The 18149-nt window shown below is 53.7% G+C and overlaps 3 protein-coding genes across 9 annotated transcripts; 2 read left to right on the plus strand and 1 right to left on the minus strand.

Annotated features, from left to right (window-relative positions):
* Positions 1-1878: 1878 nt before the first annotated feature.
* On the minus strand, positions 1879-5341 carry ERICH4 (glutamate rich 4). Its single transcript, XM_081118627.1, has 2 exons — positions 5113-5341; positions 1879-3915 (listed from the first exon to the last, which is right to left on the minus strand). Exons 1-2 carry the CDS (start codon positions 5284-5286, stop codon positions 3715-3717), a joined length of 375 nt encoding a protein of 124 aa, XP_080974753.1. The 5' UTR covers positions 5287-5341; the 3' UTR covers positions 1879-3714.
* Positions 5342-7208: 1867 nt separating this feature from the next.
* Positions 7209-12910, plus strand: DMAC2 (distal membrane arm assembly component 2). 7 transcript variants are annotated; one of them, XM_081117576.1, is made up of 6 exons: positions 7209-7398; positions 8772-8968; positions 10182-10262; positions 11012-11148; positions 11252-11414; positions 11751-12909. In XM_081117576.1, exons 2-6 carry the CDS (start codon positions 8871-8873, stop codon positions 11926-11928), a joined length of 657 nt encoding a protein of 218 aa, XP_080973702.1. In that variant the 5' UTR covers positions 7209-7398; positions 8772-8870; the 3' UTR covers positions 11929-12909. The 7 variants fall into 7 exon arrangements, with proteins under 7 accessions (XP_080973702.1, XP_080973699.1, XP_080973697.1 ...); XM_081117571.1 differs by lacking the exon at positions 7209-7398 and adding an exon at positions 7423-7467; XM_081117570.1 differs by lacking the exon at positions 7209-7398 and adding an exon at positions 7439-7830.
* A 2935-nt stretch (positions 12911-15845) lies between these two features.
* On the plus strand, positions 15846-18146 carry B3GNT8 (UDP-GlcNAc:betaGal beta-1,3-N-acetylglucosaminyltransferase 8). The gene is made up of 2 exons (XM_081117582.1): positions 15846-15946; positions 16296-18146. The coding sequence occupies exon 2, from the start codon at positions 16328-16330 to the stop codon at positions 17507-17509; it is 1182 nt and encodes a 393-aa protein (XP_080973708.1). The 5' UTR covers positions 15846-15946; positions 16296-16327; the 3' UTR covers positions 17510-18146.
* The last annotated feature ends 3 nt before the right edge of the window (positions 18147-18149 follow it).

An 18149-nucleotide genomic window follows, 5' to 3' on the forward strand; every position in this document is an offset into this window, starting at 1 on the left:
TTCACCAGTCACCGGGAGTTAAATGCACCCGGCTGGGACCTGGCTGAGCGCACATCGGAATGTTGGTTGGTTTGCGTTAAAGCCGCTGCAGAAAGTCACGCCACGGGACAGCGGAACCAGTCACCACACGCGAGGCTGGGTGGTCACGTGCTGTTCATTCCCCCGAACATCGTTTCAGAGCAGTGACTCTTGGATTTAAATATGTAGACGAGTCGTAGATATGTAACATTTACTTATGTCGGTGAAATTACTACAGTGTTTTTATCAACATATAGCCTATTTGCTAAAATTTGCTCAAAATAACAGTGGATTAATAACAAAAAAATAACCTGTTGATTTAATTATAAGCAAATCTTGGTTAAAAGCATTTTAAAATTAACAAAGTGTTAATTGTCACATGTGACATATGGACTGGAAATGTTGTCCATTAAATCCAAAATTTGTTAAATCCAAAGTGTGTTATATTGAGGTTCACAAAATTGAGGGTTTACTGTATTATCATTCCCCCGGATACGTTAGGGCCCACAGTTGCCCCATCCCCAGCCGGGAACTCGATGTGGTGTTGCAAACCAGAACACAACCGCCCCCAGCCACGGTTCTCAGTACAGATGACAAAGTAGCCTGTATTTTGCCTGAAGCTTGTGATTTGCCATTGCTTGTGCCTGCAATGTCTGTCTTTCCAGCCAAAGTGTGCAAGGTCACCTATTTGCCACCCGGGCTCACACGCTGGCCTCACTCCATAGGGAGAACTACCGGGTCCGTGGAGAAATGCTTTCTTCAGACTCCCAGGGAAGAGCCAAGTCTCTACCATTCAGCGGTTAGGGATTGACCCTCTGTCCGCTTGGTTTAGTCTTTATCATTACCTGGGAAGGGGGCTCTAAGAGGAGTTGTCACCTGCTTGTTGATTATGCTAGGCCTCCGTGGAGTTGTCCCCTCAGACTCCAAACCATGTGGTACAAAGTATCCGAGGGAATTCGAGGAAGATTGTCGTGTAGAATGGAAGGACACATAGCACATCTGGGGTGGAGTGCAGGGGAGATCACCTTAGAGATGCAATATGGCTTCAACAGCAAGGCGTCTGGGGAATGTTGACCTCTCTGTGACTGTTTAACTCTCTGTAGCCTCAGGCTGGGCTGACTACCCAGAAAACCCAAATGTTGCCCAAGACAAACATCATGTCCCCAGGAAGGAGGTTAATGAATGTATAGAGTGTGATAACTGCCTGATGTCATCTGTTAACTTAGAAATGCATTGTTCTTTGTGGTGGTCTATGACTACCCACCATCTGATTGTATAATTAACCCCCTGTAAAAGGAATCCTGTCCTGGGAGGGGTACAGCTTTTCCCCACCAGCCACTACTGGGAACCGCTGCTTTGCTATGTATATAAATTTCTCCAATTAAAGCTCTTATGAATTTGAATGAGCCTATGTGTCAGTTCTTCGGAGTCAATCCTGAATTTAGACTTTTGGGGCTTTCCCCCAACAGCAGATGGGATTAAATTAAGGATCTTGAGATGTGGAGATAATTCTGGATTATCCTGGTGAGCCCCATATAACTACAAGGGACTTTATAAGAGGGAGGCAGGAGGGGCAATGTCAAAAGGGGATGTGGTGGAGGCAGAGGTTGGTTTTTGTATTTTGAACATGGAGGAAGGGGCCATGATCCAATGAGTGCAAGAGAAGAATTTGCCCTTAGACCCTCCAAAAAAAAAATCAGCCCTGCCAGCACCTTTATTATAACCGTCTAAGACTCATTTCCGACTTCTGACCGCCCAAACTGTAAGCTAGTAAATCTGTGCTATTTTAACCATTAAATTTGTGATAATTTGTTACAGCAATGATAGAAAACTAATACACTCTGCTTTTTTTCTTTTTTTAAAATCTTCAACTGAGGACATTTTTTCCATTGCTTTTCAGAGAGAGGAAACAAGAAAGAGAGAGACACATCGATTGGTTGCGACCCAGGTGCATGCCCTTGGCCGGAATTGAACCTGGGACCCTTCAGTCCTGGGGCCGACGCTCTAAGCACTGAGCCAAACCGGCTAAGGCCCGCCCTGCTTTTTGAAAGACTTGCCTCCAAAGAAGCAAGACAAGGTGCCTTAGGAGACGATGCTGGACCCATCACGAGCTGGGCCCACCAGCCCTTCTGGTCACCACACCCACAGTTAGCGCCAAATTTCAGGGTAACCAGAAGGAACTCTTGCATTGGCTAAAGGAAGGGGGGCTGTACTGCAAGGGGATTACAGAAGCAGGCTAACAGGCGCTAGAAGGGTCGGGCGAGTATCCTGGGAGCCGGGGTTCTGAGGATCCTAAGGGTGAGGAACCATAAACCTGAATAAAGGAGAGTTTGCCAAGAAGGGACAAGCTCCTGTCCCCTGTGCCTTTTTAGCCCATTGGCAATGGCCCCAGGGTGTAGGCTCGCTGAGACAGCCCCTGGAAGCTTGGAGTAAATGAATGCCAAATGGATTCCGAAAGTGCAGGCTTGGGCTTTGTACAATGATTTATCTGGTCTTCCTCCCTGGCTCCTGGGAGGTAACTTCTAAAACTCTTGGCGTTTTCTCATAATAGCAGTGCCTTTGTTGCGCACGAACCTCTTCGATTACACCTGAGTTCATACCACAAGATCCCGGAGGGGGTGGGTCCCCAGAAAGACTAATCGAGTGACAAGAAGGTTGGGGCTTGGGGTCAGCCTGACCTCCACAGAGGGTAGGGGAAGCTGCAGACTGGCTTCCATCACATGGTTGAGAATGAAAAATCATGTCTCCGGGATGTAACCCCAGTAAAAACTCTGGACACGGGGGACAGAGCGAGGGTCCTGGGTGGTGAACACAGGGCTGTGCCAGGAGAGGGCAACATCCTCCCTCCACAGGGAGAGGACACCAGAGCTCGGCCTTAGGAACTTTCCTTGACCGAGATATTTGCATCTCTCCCAAATTGTATCCCTCAAAGTTCGTCAGCACCCTAACCAGGTTGGTTCACTGGTTACAGCGTCTGCCCTCGGGCAGAAGGGTCTCGGGTTCGATTCTTGCCAGGGGGGTTGCAGGCTCAATCCCCGGCCCCTGGCAATCCCTCACATCCCTCACATCGATGTTTCTGTTTCTCTCACTCTCTCTGAAGAGCAAAGGAAAAAAAATCCTCAGGTGAGGATTAAAAAAAAAAAAAAAATCGTTATTTCGTTAATTTTTAATGTATATTTTACCACAATAAAAAACTCTTAAATAAACAAGTGAAATTCTTTTTAATATTTTATGTATCACAATATACTCAAAATATTATCATTTCAATATGTAATTACTTTTTAGGATTATTGAAATGTTTTATATTCTTATACCAAAGCCTTGGAAAAGTTAGCTCTGACAGTGCACCGCAACTACAGCCGCCAATTCCAGGTGCTCGGCAGCCAGGTGGAGCCAGTGGACGGCCTTGATCTAAGCCCTGATCTGCCAGTGTCTCCATTCTACTTGCGAAGACCCGAATGTCCCCTCAACTGTCCTGCGGCTCATCTGCAAATATAGTTTTTCTGCAAACTTCCCACGTCATCTTCAAACGCGCCCACAGCTCACAGGCCCGGCCCTGAATCTCATCTCGGGCACCTTCAGAACCTTTGCAGGTTGACCTGACCTGCAAACCACCCTTCTTTGCATAAATTTACATAAATTTACACTAATTTGCATAAAGTTGCATATGCCGATGAGAAGCACTCAGGCAGGGCCTCAGATAGTCATCTCAAAGTCCGGGAGGCGGTGGCCTGAGGCTGGGCAGGAGACCCCCAGGTGTCCTTCCTCTTGCTTCCCCTCAGGCTCCTCCTCCTCCTCTTCCAGGAAGGCAACCAGCTCCTCCCGAAGCTCCCCCATCTCCAGCCCCAGGCTGCACAGCTGGCCCAGCAGCTGGACATCCACTCGGCGAAGGCTGTCCTGCGGGAGGGAAGGGAGAGTCGTGGGCATTCCACCCCCGGGAGCATGCCCCCCCAACCTGGGTGGGTGCAGGTCCCAGCTCAAGAGCTGAGAAAGTTTCTTCGCTTGACCAAACTTTAGTCAGGCTCCTGAACCTTCTCCCAGGCACATCTGCGCACCTCCTTGCAAAATCCAGTTTCAGCAAGAATCCCCACCCTCCATCCCGGAGCACGCTCCACACCTAATCTAATCAGGCTCTTCCCCCCCCCCCCCCCCCCCCCAGGTGATGTCCGTCCCCGGGCCAGTCTCCAGCTGACCTGCTCAGTCAGCTTACCCAAAGTGCCCGCCTCCGGCTGATGTAATTTTCTACCCGCCGACCCCCAGCTGCTACCCGGCTGGAAATGCCCACTCGCCCGAGCTGTATTCGGAGTCGAGCCTGATCTCTCTCCTCTGCTGCAACTCCCATCACAGTGCTCCCTGTCCCCATCACCTTACTACCTGGAATGTGTTCTTGGGCAGGTCCTCGCTGTGTCCCTGGACCCTAACTGCCATTCTGCTTCTCAGTGTCTTTTTTTTTTTTTTTTTAAATATGTCTTTGTTGATTTCAGAGAGAAGAAGGGAGAGAAAGAGAGAGAGAGAGAAACATCAATGATGAGAAAGTCATTGATTGGCTGCCTCCTGCACGATTTCCGATTTTCAGGATCGAACCCGCAACCAGGGCCTGAGCCCTGACCGGGAATCAAACCTCGATCTCCTAGATCGCAGGTCGATGCTCATGCCAGCTGGGCTTCACAGTGTCTCCTGGTCTCTGTCACTGTCTCTCCATTTCATTGTCTCTGTATGTCTGACTCAGCCTCTTTGTCTCTCGTTTCCCTTTCTTGTTATCTATCTCTGTTTCCACCTGTCTCTGTCTCTGTCTTTTCATATCTGCCTTTCTCTGTGTCTGTATTTCTCTGCCTTTGTCTCCATCTCTCTTTCTCTAAGTGTTAACCTGAGTCTCTCTTTCTCTGTTGCTGTCCTCAACCTCTGTCTCTCTTTCTGGGTCTCTCTGTGGGTCTCTGTCTTTACTTCTCTATTCTTGTCTCTCAATTTCTGTCTTTCAATCTCTGGCCCTTTCTATTTTCATACACTGCCATTCATTCATTCATTCATTCATTCATTCATTTAATTCTCCCTCCACCCCTACTCTATCTCCTGCCCTCCAAATTCCTCACTCACCAGTTCCTCCCAGATCAACAGCAGTGTCTCCTTGGCACCTTCAGGGTCTGCCCCTGGGGACATGAGGGTCTGGTCAGCTCTCCCTGATGGGGGGACATCCCTCAGGGCCCTGGGGGGTGGACCCAGCCCTGGAGGCACCAGTCCAGCCTCCCTCAGCTGCTTCCACAGCTCCATAGTCTCTGAACAGTGGCTGCCAGCAGCAGGAAGTAGCAAGGTCCAGAATGACCCAGGCCCCTGGGGACCTGGGGGGTGGGGGGAGTAAAGGGCAGTGGAAGGGTGATGGGAGGGTCATACATGGCATCCCAAAGTCCATTCTTCAGTGAGAATCAGCATATTTTTTCTTTCTGAAGTCTAACTTTAACTCTGCGTACAAAGATCCAACTCTACCCCTCCCTGCCTCTTCCCAGGCCTAACCCCTCCCTGTGTTTGGTATCTACTGATGCCTGGCCTCATCCTGCCTGTCTCTCTCCTGGGTCCCTCCCACCATTCATCCTTAAACCCCAGCTTGGTTCTTGCCTTTCTCCACTCAAGCCATCCAGGGCTTCCCAACCAGTGTGCCTGAGGAGCCAGGAGTGGCTTCCAAGAGAATGATCCCTCAGCTAGGCTGCCTTAGTATCCAGGCTGCTGGCTTTCACTGAGCAGCCAATTCTGCTGACTCTAGGTATTATCACTGTCAGTGCTGGGCCCTGCCAGGGAAAAGGTTGGAACACACTGCAGGCCTCCCTCTGCTAGAGCCCCTCTGTCGGGCCCAGGATGTTCAAATTCCTTCGACATGTCAATGGCTCCAAAGTCCCTGGCTCCAGTCCCGACCTCCCTCCTGAGCTTCAGACCCCTCTCAGCATCTCCACCTGGATGTCGCAAGGTGAATATTGTCAAAACAGAATTCTCAATTGGGACCTACCCCACTGTATGAGTTTCCTGGTGTTGCTGTGCTGTAACAAATCACCACAAACTTAGTGGCTTAAAACAACACAAAGTTATTCTTACAGTTCTAGAGGTCAGAAGCTGTTGGCTCAACCTCCAAAACAGACTCATAATCTGAGCACTTCTCACCATTTCCGGTGCCCCATCCCTGCTCCTGTCTCCATTCATCTCTGGTTTGGAAGAGTATAGTAGCCTCTTTGCTGCCCCCACCACCACCCTTGCCCTCTGAAATCTGTTTCCAGCCTGGCAGAAATGATCTTTACAAAATGTAAATCAGACGACACTGTCCTGAGAATGGAATAAAACCCTACCAGGCCTGCACAGTCAGCTCCCTGCCCACCTGCCTGACCTGGTCTTCTACCTCTCTCTTCAAGACGGTTCCCACCTCAGGGCCTTTGCACAGGCTACTACTCTGCCTGGAACACCTTCCTCCCAGATTTCTGAATGGCTGTTTCCTTCTTATCTTCCACGTAAAGGTACCTCTTCAGAGAGGCTTTTGCCGATGGCCCTATACCACAGTCACTCCCTATTATATTACCTGTTTTTATTTGCCTCTTATCAAACATTATCTGAAATTATCTTGCTTACTCATGTGTTTCTTATCCATCCTCTCTTTGCCGGGAATGTTGACTCCCTGAGAGAGGCTGGGTATGTCCGGTTCTCCGTGGTAACCTCAGCGCCCAGAGCAGGGCCTGCCCCATGGTACATGCTCAGTAAATATTTGTGGAATGAATGGATGAATAATTCTATCCACAAGACTTCACATCAAATCTTCACTCTGAGCTCCAAACTGAAATCACAAACACATCACAATGCTAATCTTTTTAAAAAATATATCTTTATTAATTTCAGAGAGAGGAAAGGAGAGGGGGAAAGAGAGTTGAAACATCAATGATGAGTCATTGATCGGCTGCCTCCTGCACGCCCCCTGCTGGGGATCCAGCCCACAACCCGGGCCTGCGCCCTGACCGGGAATCCAACGGCGATCTCCTGGATCCTAGGTCGATGCTCAACTGCTGAGCCACTCCTGGCCGGGCCACAATGCTAATCTTCAGATCTCACCTCCATCTCACCACCCACTCGACCATTTTCCCTTGGAAAAAAAGAACGCTGGTCAGCTCTTTAGGCACATGGTTCCCCGCTGTAAGACGGCGGCGAGCGAGCCCTGACCCAGTCAGAGGAAGGGGAGGTGCTCTAACAGGAAGGCCTGCCCACCCTCCCCTGGGGACAGGCTGGAGTCTCATTATAAAGTCTACGGAGAGGGAGCTCAGAGCAATCCCCAAACCCAAGCTAAACAGCGCGTGCGCCTTTAAGAGGAGCGCGTGACCCTATAAAACAACAACACGTTAAACACAGAGCCAGGTGGGTGGATAAGAAAGGACCGGCCCCGTCCGGTGACGTAATCTCAGCAAGATGGCGGCGCCCAGGGCGGTAGGTGGTCGGAGTTCCTAGAGCCCCGAAATTGCTGCCTCTGCCTTCACGGCCTCTGTCTGTGCCCAGGAAGCAAGGAGCGCGGGGCAGCAGGACGCCCCCGGCTAGGCCTCGCGCTGCCCGTGTAGACATGCGGCTTTGGGGGGCCAGGAAGGACGAGTGCGGGTCGCAGGCTGCCGAGGAGCTTCCGAGAGGAAGAGGGGGCGGGGACTTGGCAGAGAGAAGCCAATGCAGAAGCAAGGAGCGCCTTCGGTGATGGCGCACCCAGCCAATCAGAGGGAGGGACGAGGGAGTCGACGGGCTGGGGCGTGGAACCCGTGCCCTGGCCGGTGTGGATCCGTAGTAAAGGCATCGGCCCCGCGGGTACGATGCTCGGCGGGGCACGTACCCGGGTTGCTGATTCGACCCCCGCTGGAGGCAAACCAATCCCTCCCTCCCTCCCACTCTCTCTAGGGGAAAAAATATGCTCGGGTGAGGATTAACCAAAAAGAGAAAAAAGAATAAAAAGGGAAAAAGAGAGTGAGAGTGGGACCTGCAGGGATGGAGGGTTTGGAAGGGACAGGCAGAGGCCAAGGGAAGGACTCCAAGGAATGCAGGTGAGGGAAACTCATGGGAGAGTTAGGAATTTTGATGGAAAACCAAAGGCACGATGGTGGGGTGGGGGAGCCAAGAGGTGGGGGAGCTCCTGGGGAGAATTTGCAGTATTTGTGGAGAGAATTTAGAAAGTGGGTAAAATGAAGAATGAATTTAGGGGAAGAGGTTGGGAACTTCTGAGGAATTTTGAGGGAAAATAAAGATTTGGGCAAAGTTTTGGGGGGAAACGGGAAATTGGGGGCAGGCTAAGAGAAGACTTTGAGGAGAAGTTGAAAGGAGAGTTTAAGGGTGGTTTGGAAACGACTAAGATTACATTTTAGGGAAAGAAACTGGTTACTCAGAAAGACTCCAGGGATAATTGGGTAAAATTAAGGGGAGAATTTGTAGGAAATTAAGAAGTCAGATAATGGAGGTTTTGAGAGAAAATAAGCATTTGGGGGGAGATAGGGGGAGAATTTGGGAAAACCAAGAATGTCTGGCTAAATCAAAGAGACTATTTAGGGTTGATTAAGAGGAAGAACTTGTGGAAAACATGGAGGGAAACTTGGGAGTCCCAAATGCAGAATTTGGAAGTTCTGAAAGGAGAATTTAGTGAATCAGGAAGCATGTGGGGGTGGGGGGGTGTTCATGGACCAAGAACAGAACAGAGGGGTCCAGCTCTGTCTCACAGGAGGCTCTCCAGGCTCAACCTCTCCTCTCTTCCTCCCCAGTCCCTGCATCTGGTGGCCCCAATATGGAATAGGGGTACCAGGGGCATCCGTGGTCTGAGCAGTACAGTGGACCCAGAGGGCAATCAGAGGAAGGGGAGGATGCTGCTCAAGTTCCTTACTGACCGATTCTATGACGTGGAAGCCCTGAGGGAGTACCTGCTCCAAAAGCAGATGTCAAAAGTGCACAAGGAAAATCGGTGAGAACCCTGGCCTGCAAGACCCTACTGCTCTGGCCTCACTGGTCAGAACCCAGATCCTGCCCTTGCCACTCCCAGGTGGCCCTGTGGCTTCCAATACTAGCCGTGCCAACTTGTATCTTTGTCTATGGCTCATACCCTTCCCAAGGACTCCAGTTCATGTAGGCAGCCCGCTGCCCACCAGCTCCTCTTGGCCTAGCTGGCACCTCAGACTTAACATGGTTAACAGCACACCCTTGATTTCCCCCTAAAAAGTCTGCTCACCTCCAAACCTCCCCCATCCCAGTAAACAGCACCACTGCCCACCCAGTTGTTCAGGCCAGATTCTAAGGAGTCATCCCTGAGTCCTCTCTTTGCTTCTCTGCCTTCTACATCCAGTCCATCAATAAAATACTAGAATATCCCAAATCTGATCAGTTCTCGCCTCCTTCATTGTAGCCAGAGCAGAACCCCTTCATTTTATGGTTGGATTACTGCAGTAATCTAGCTGGTCACCATATGCCCCCTACAGACTATTAATAGGCCAAAGCAGCCAAAGGACTCTTAAGAAAGCAAAATAGAGAACATTACCACTTTGCTTGAAACCCTGAAATGGTTTCCAATTGCAACTAGAATGAAGGCCAAACTTCAAAACCTAAAACCTGGTACCTACTGAGCTTTGAGATGCCTACCAGGGACTCCCCTCACCCCTGCAACATGGCGTCTTTATTGCCGTTAGTTCCACTGTCCTAATTTGAGCCTCTGAGCCTCGCACTGGCTGTTCCCTTGGCCTGGCAGGGTCTTGCCTTGACTTCTGCAGTCTTTCCCACTCAGATCTCTGCAGAAGTGTCACCTCCCCAAGAAGCATTTCTTATCAGCCAAACTAAATTAGCCTCCTCCATCCCCACCCAACCCCAGACACTCCTAGTCAGTCCCTATGTTCTGTTTTAATCCTGGAATTGATAGTCTGCAGTTCGCTCTTATTTCCTGGTTTATTATTGTTTCTCCCTGTAAATTAACATCTGAAGGGCAAGGACAGTTATATGCGTTGGTCACCACTGCCCCCCTGTGCCCAGCACTTAATAGGCACTCAGTAAATATTTGCAGCCTGACTTTGTCTGTCTGTGTGCCTGTCAGTCCTGATACTGTGGACTCTGACCCTCCCAGCAGCACCGGGCATGGTGAGGGGTTGGTGGTCCCCAGGCCTCAGCCTCAGCTACTGTTCTCTCTGCAGGTCCTTCACGCACATGAAGGAGAGATACGGCCCATACGTCGCAGGAGCCTATTTCATCCTGAGGCAGGGAGGCGCAGTCAAGTATGACAGCAAAGGGGTCAGAACGGGTGGGGGGAGGCCGAAGATCTGTTCTCTAGGCCTTAGGCTCCTCAGTGGGGCAGGCTTCCCTGGAGTTCCCCAGTCTGCCCCCTGCTGGCTGTGTGGCTGGGGCTTGATCTCAAGCTTCCATTTCTGTCATCTGTAAAGTGGAATGGTAGCTGTGTCTAACCTACAAACACATTTTGCAGTGGAAACGCTTGTAGGGAGGCCCGGCATGGCACACATGCTCCATAAACACTAGTTTCTTTTCTCGTCTCCTTCCCTCTTCCTCCCTCCTCCAATGTTTGGGTTTTTTCCCCTTTTCCTTCTCTTTGAAAAGCAGAACTCACGTAGACTTCACCTACCTCTCATCTTTGTTCTAATTAAAGCTTTTACTTGCTCTGAGCATTGCCCCCAGCACCTCCCTTAGAAACAGTGTGCGTGTCCGAAAACATCTCAACTTTTGCCATGTGCAAAGGTTCTTGTGTTGCAGCTCTGTTCTCTTCCGTTATCAGTCATGTCTTCAGCGCTCAGCTTCCGGTATGTAACACTGGCCAAACATTCCGTCTCTGATGGGTCTATCAGGAGATCCAATGAGACCAGCACGTGTACCCCTGACAACAGGGCCGTAGAACTAGTGCAGACATGGTACCATCATTGTATTATACGGGGCAGAGGAGTGGTCTCCGGAGGCTGGAGGCTTGGGGACACACAGGGTACCCACTGACATTCCCTCTCTCCCTCCTTTCCAGGTTCCAGGGCAAAGAGTGGATTCGGTCCCCTGGGCGTGGCCACTCCTTTCTCCAGTTGTTGGATTTCCAGGCAGTACCTGTAGAGGCTGTGGATGCCAGTGGCTGTGCCATCAACTATGAAGGCCTGGACAACCTCTGTGAGTGCGGTGGGTGGGGTAGAGATGGGTGGGGCTCTGCATTTTCCCTTCACGGTGGGCTCCAGAAGGGCCCTTGGTGCCATATGCCCTCTCCCCCCTGCAGTGGCCCTGAAGGAGCTGCAGTCCCTGTCTCTGCAGCGCTGTCCCCATGTGGATGACTGGTGTCTCAGCCGCCTCCACCAGCTGGCCAACTCATTGCAGGAGCTCTCGCTGGCTGGTTGCCCCCGAATCTCCGAACGGGGCCTTGCCTGCCTCCACCACCTCCAGTGAGACCTCAGCTCAGCCTGGGCCCCGAGCCAGGGCAGGGGCTCCCACCCAGCTCACATACAGGAAAGTGGGGAGGGGGCCGTGTCAGGCAGTTCCCTGTCTCCATGACAAACCTAAAGTGAGCAGTGGCAGTGAGTCTCAGGGGGAATTAAAGGACTCCCTAGTTTTAATTAACACGGTGGATTTCATGGACTTGGACAGCTCTAACATTCTCTGGACAGTTAAAGATTTTTATTTAAGAAGCTAGGGCTGGAATGGGGGCTGGCACACCCCCTCCATACACTTATACAGATGCTGTCCTTATACGGGCCTCCTCCCTTCTTGCTTCCTCTCAGGAACCTCCGCAGGCTGGACATCTCAGACCTCCCTGCCGTGTCCAACCCAGGCCTCACTCAGATCTTGGTGGAGGAGATGCTACCCAACTGCGAGGTTCTGGGGACCGAGTGGGCCCAGGGCCTGAAGTTGGGGCTGCGGGAGCAGTCTCAGGACACAGCCAGCCCCGCCCCTGCCTAGTCACGCCCTGTCCCCATCCAGCTGGATCTCAGCTGGGCTGTGTTGAGTGCCTGACAGTTCTACTTCTGGCTTCCAGTTGGGCTTTCTCATTCTGGGGGCTGGGGTGGGATGAGGGGTGTGGCATTGGCAGATTGGGGAAGGAGAGCATGTGGTCCCCACCTCATGGGTGCCTTAGCTGGCTGCACTCTAGACTGAAGGTCACAGCTCCTGTCAGCCTGTCACGGAGCCCTTGCCACACACTTCAAGTTCTGGTAACCTCCTCCTGCCTCTCCAAGCCAGGGGCAGGTAAAGACTCCTGGCTGCAAGTAGCCCCAGGGAGCTGCCTTCTCCCTTGTGGCCACCGCACCTTGCCCACTAATGTCAAGAGACTGTTCTCAAGTTAACCTCATTTAGGTGTGCTTCTGTTTCCTCCCGGGACCCTACTGATATAGGAGGTGCTCCTGGCGTTCCAGAGGGATGGTTCTTCCATGTGGGACTAGTCAGCTCCCCGCAGGCAGGGTACAGCATCTCTGGCCCACACTCACTAAATGCCAGTAGCGCCCAAGTCCTGTGGTGTTCCGGCTTATCGATTTGACTCAGCTCCAAATTCAACTTATCTGCACTGTAAAAACTGATCTGGGCCTTTGAAATACTTTCCTTTGCTAACTGGCATAAGACTGTCAGTAGGAGGCGCTAGAGAGACTTTGCCGGAGGCAAGGCTTTTACTTCCTGGTTCCTGGTTCCTGTTCAGGTGTGCGGCTCCTGTCTCCCTGGTGGCTTCTCCATCGCCAGGGGGTCAGCAGCCTCCCCTGGCACCCTGCCCCACCCCGCCCCACCTAGCAGTTTCCTAGAGGAGTGCTTCCACTGCAGCACCTCCTGTGAATCACCACCACACCCCAGAGGTGATTCCCAGTAAATTCCAAGGCACTTTACCAGTGACCCCCTTGTCACTTCAATTCACTGTTAAAGTTATTAATTCTTTATATTAAACTTGCCCTGTTCAAATTACTGTGTGTTTTTTCCCCTCCGGATTGGATCCAAACTGATACAGCATTGGTGTCCAGAGTGTTCCAGGAGGTAGGCTCAGAGAGGGGATTGGGGCTGAGCTGCCAGAAATCCACGGTATGCGGCCGCCTCACAGTCAGGCCATCACGGGTTTATTGCCATGAGGTGCCAGCTGAAGCGCGTGCCCCGGGAGCCCCTCTGGCTGCAGCACTTGACTGCTGTGGCGGTAATGACCATTCTAAAGATAGGCGTTGGACGGATCCTCTGCAGTGCCCTTGAGTGCTTACAGATAGACAAAGACAAGCTTGGGTCTGCTGCCTCAGCTCCAGTCATGGTCTGAGAACTGGAGCACTTCTGTGACAGCCCCCAAAAGTTCTTGTAGCCCCAGGGCTGATAGTACTGGAAACAACACAGCAGTTCAGTTTGCAGGTTGGTGGTTGAATTCCAGCCTTATGTGAGTGAGGGCGCGGACTGGTGTAGAGAGAGATCATGACATTTGGAATGGGGATGTCTGGTTGGACCAAAAGAAACACTGTCTCGGACCCCCATGTCACTCAGCCTCCTTAGTAGCGTCGGAGACTACCAGCCTTCCTGTGCTCAAAACCCCTAAGATGTGATGGGGTGGATGCCTTGAGAGTGTCCACTCTTAGGAGCATCACAAGCACCCCTGCTGTCACTAGACCCATAAACACCTGGAGCCAAATCACAGTGCCCAGGGGGCAGGTGCTCACTGTGACCCAGGAGGCCAACAGCTTGTGCACTAAAATACTTGTAGTCAGAAACCTGGGGAACCCGTGGAGTAGACCTGGGGTGTGAGACCGGTGAGGGTGGATGTAAGCTGGATCAGGCCAAGTTCACTGGTACAAGGGAATGTACTAGAGATTCTGGATTTAGTGATTGGCTTATGCAGCTGGGGGTGGTTCTAACAGCTGTCTTGGTTGGGTGACATGGCCTCAACAGAGGCCTACAGTTAATGAGGCAAGAAGCCAGAAGGAATCCAAAGGCTTAGGGGGGCAGGGATGCTGGGCTGGGTTGCACATCTTCCCCCCAACTCTTCCACAAGAAGGCACCTCTTAAGGCACTTTTAAAAAATATATATATATCTTCATTGATTTCAGAGAGAGGAAGGGAGAGGGAGAGAGAGAGAAACATCAATGATGAAAGAGAGTCATTGATCGGTTGCCTCCTGCACGCCCCCTGCTGGGGATCGAGCCTGAAACCCGGGCATGTGTCCTGCAGGGGAATTGAACCGTTATCTCCTGGATCCTAGGTCGATGCTCAACAGCTGAGCCAGGGCCAGTTCAACTATCCCTGTTCCCATTGTTATGTAAGGGAACAGGAGTTCTGTTCAGCACCTCCTGTAAATGACTCCACCACACCCCAGAGGTGATTTCCAGTAAATTCCAAGGCACCTTGTCAGTGACCCCCTTGTCACTTCAATATTCAACTTTCCCTGTTCCCATTGCTGTGTGCTTTCCCTCCTGACTGGACCCAGACTAATGCACATAGCAACCAAAATTGTACCCTCCGAGATTTCCAACAACCCCAGGAGGGGCACTGTCACCCCCTATGGAGAATCTCTGCACCCCTGGGAGTAGCTAGCTGAGCCGGGAGAGCCCAGGGGCCTGGATCCCTCTCTCCAGCCCTGGGGGAGGAGCCCCTGGCCCCAGACCGTGGCTGGCATTTCCCACTCTAGCTTTTACCCGTTTGTACTCCCCACTTCCTCCACATTGTCTTCCTCCAGCTGGTTCCATAGGCTCTATTATTCAAACTGAGGGGGAGGAAATCAGCACTGGACAGATAATCAACTGCTATGGCTAACAGACAGGGTCCCTGAGGCCGTCCTCCCCCACCGCGAGTGGAGTGAAGGGGGTCAGGCCAGGGTTAGTCCCACCCCAGGTTCCAGAAGGTCTGGGATCAGGAGGCTCCACCTACCGGCCTCCCAAGACAGCTGATGCAGCCCCAACAGCAAAATCCTTGGGAGCACATCCAGTGTAAACACAGGCAGACCCCCCCTCCCCCCCCAGGTCCCTGGGGGTAGGATGTTAGTGTTCCCAAGTCCCAGTGCAGCTGCGGGAAGAGCTGGAGTGGGGGCCCCACCCCGCTGGTCAGGCAGCCAGCCTCCAAAGGGGATGGAGGTGCAGGGTCGGCTCCGCTTGAGGGCTCCCCACGCCCCCAGCCCTCTACTGCCCTCTAGCTTGGCTGCGCCTGCAGCTGCCCCTTCTCCTTCCACCTGGTCCCCTGCTGCTCCTCCCTGGCTCCCTCCTCCGCCTCTCCCTGGGCCTGGCTCTGTTTGCAGACTCCCTCCTCCGACTCCATTTGAGTCCCTCCACCTGCCTCTCTAAGTCTTCCCCTCTCTGCTCCCCTCCGGCTTCCTGGCCACCCCTTGTCTCTGGCTCACTGTCTCTCTGCTCATCCTCTCCCTGCAGTGCTCTCCGCATTCTTGTCTCCTCTCGGCCCCCGCCTGAGGTCTCCCTGGCTGTCTCTCCTAACCAGCCCCCTAACCCAGCCCGCCCTGACTCTGGCAGCACCCCTCCCATCTCTGGCAAGCTGACCCATTCCCTCAGCACATTCTCCTCCCGCCTCCTCCGACCAGGCGCCAGCCCCTCGCCTCCCGGCTTTGCAACTTTGGGACCGTGTTTATCTCTGGGCCATTCCAACAGTACCTGGCCCGGGCTCAGGCCTGGCTGTCTCACCCTCCCTCGGACTCTCCCAGGCCTTGCCAGGTGCCCAGTCTGTCTCTGCAGCCAACTCTGCACCTTTTCCTCTGTCTCACCAGAAAACCAGCCCCAACACGCCAGAGCCCCATCTCTCAGGTCGGCCTCCTGCCCTCCCTCCCCCCAGCCTCCCTCAGCCCCGCCCCGGCCCCTCCCAGCCCCTGGGGCCCTCCCAGCCGCCTGCTCGCCCTCCCGCCCCACCCCTCTGGACTGGCTGGGCTGGGCTGGACGACGAGGCTCATGAAGAAAGACGACGCAGCCACAGCCGGACCAGGGCAGAAGGGAGGGAGCCCGGGGCGCTGGAGCGGGACCCAGAGGTAAAGAGGGAGCAGATCCTTGGCTCCTCAGTCCCTGGCATGGGGACAGTTGGAGTGAGGGAGGCTGGGTTTCTCTGACACAGGGAGGGGCTGAACCCCCGGGATCCTGATTCCCGGTGAGGGGGATGAATGGAGAGTGGGGAACAGGCCGGTGGAAAGGGTTGGGCTGAGTGGAAAGAGCCGGTGCTGGAATGGGATTGGAGCAGTGATTCTGGGTCCAGAAATGGGGAAGATCTGGGTCTTTGGTTAGGGGCCAGTTTAGGGTCTGGACTAAGAGGCTATTACAAAGGTTGGTGGGGACTGTGAAGGCTCATCCTGCACTCCAAAAGCCTCTGTGGCTCCTTTGCAGCTCCCGCGGCCACCCCCTCCCTGGGCTGGGTCATGCGCTGCCCCAAGTGCCTTCTCTGCCTGTCAGCACTGCTCACGCTCCTGGGCCTCAAAGTGTACATCGAGTGGACATCAGAGTCTCGGCTGAGCAAGGCCTATCTGGGACCCCAGGGCACCCTGCCAGGCCCCACACCAGCCCCTGAGCCCACCCTGCCGGCTAACCTCTCAGCCCGTCTGGGCCAGACTGGCCCACTGCCCTTGGCTTACTGGAACCAGCAGCAGTGGCGGCTGGGGGCCCTGCCCAGTGGGAATAGCACTGAGGTGGGAGACTGCCGGGCTTGGGGGGCTGCCGCTGCTGCTGAGATCCCCGATTTCACCTCCTACCCTGAAGACCTCCGCCGCTTCTTGTTGTCAGCAGCCTGCCGGAGCTTCCCTCGGTGGCTCCCTGGAGGTGGCAGTGGCCACGTGCCCAGCTGTGGGGAAACCTACCTGCTGCTGGCTGTCAAGTCAGAACCGGGGCGCTTTGCTGAGAGACAGGCTGTGAGGGAGACCTGGGGTGGTCCGACTCCTGGAATCCGGCTGCTCTTCCTCCTGGGGTCCCCAGTGGGTGAGGGGGGTCCTCACCTAGGCCCTCTGGTGGCCTGGGAGAGCCATCGCTACAGTGACCTGCTGGTCTGGGACTTCTTGGACGTTCCCTTCAACGAGACACTCAAGGACCTGCTGCTGCTGTCGTGGCTTGGCCACCACTGCGCCAGTGTGCGCTTCGTCCTGCAAGCTCAGGATGACGCCTTCGTGCACACCCCAGCCCTGCTGGACTACCTGCTGGCCCTGCCACCCCGCTGGGCCCGAGGCCTCTACATGGGGGAGGTCTTTACCCAGGCCAAGCCCCTCCGGAAGCCTGGAGGACCCTTCTACGTACCCGGGTCTTTCTTTGAAGGCAACTACCCGGCCTATGCCAGTGGGGGTGGCTATATCATCGCTGGGCACCTGGTACCCTGGCTGCTGCGGGCGGCAGCCCGTGTGGCACCGTTCCCCTTCAATGACGTCTACATTGGCCTGTGCTTCCAAGCCCTGGGCCTGGCACCCAGGGCCCACAAAGGCTTCCTCACAACCTGGCCAACAGACCGCCCGGCTGACCCCTGCATTCTCCGTGACCTGCTACTGGTGCGACCCCTTAGGCCCCAGGACAGCATTTGGCTCTGGAAACACCTGCAGGACCCTCAGCTGCAATGCTGAGCCTCAATGGGGTCCAGAGGGGAGGGCTGACCTGGCTTGGGTCCTGGGCGGGCCTGGGTGCCAGCCTCTTGCCTGCCCCTTGTTCAGCCTCTCCTTCCAGGCCTGTGTGTGAGGGAGGTCCTGGAATCAAGGCTGCCTGAGCCGCTCCTGGGCTGGTCCAGGCTATGGGACTGGGCAGCAGGAGGCAGAAGACTTTTTGTCTACTTTTTGTTTTTAGAAAATATGAGCTTCCCATTCTGAGGCCTGGAGTTGTGTTTGTGCCTGTGGGGCCCAGGAAGTTTATAAGAGCTGAGCTCAGCCACCCGTACCCTGCACACCCTGTCCCTTACACTGGACACCCTCCCACCCTTACTGGACAGGGCCAGCTCCGACAGCCTCCTGGTCACCTTGCTGGACACCAGGTTTGCTTCACTCCATGGGAGAGCAGGAGTCCAACTCTGGAACACCCCACCCCACTCTGTCTGCTAAAGCTGGCCCTCCAGTTTGCGCAAGTTTCCAGGGGAAGTAAGCATCTCAACGGCCTTGGCCTTAATCATCTAATCATCTAACTGAAGGGGCAGGGTCCCAAACCAGTCATGCAGGACTCTCCTCCCCTCCCAAAACTCCAGGAAACAGAACCAAAAGTGGCAGAGAGCCAACG

This window comes from Miniopterus schreibersii (assembly GCF_964146895.1).
Source record: "Miniopterus schreibersii genome assembly, chromosome: 18".
Classification (NCBI taxonomy): Eukaryota; Metazoa; Chordata; class Mammalia; order Chiroptera; family Miniopteridae; genus Miniopterus; species Miniopterus schreibersii.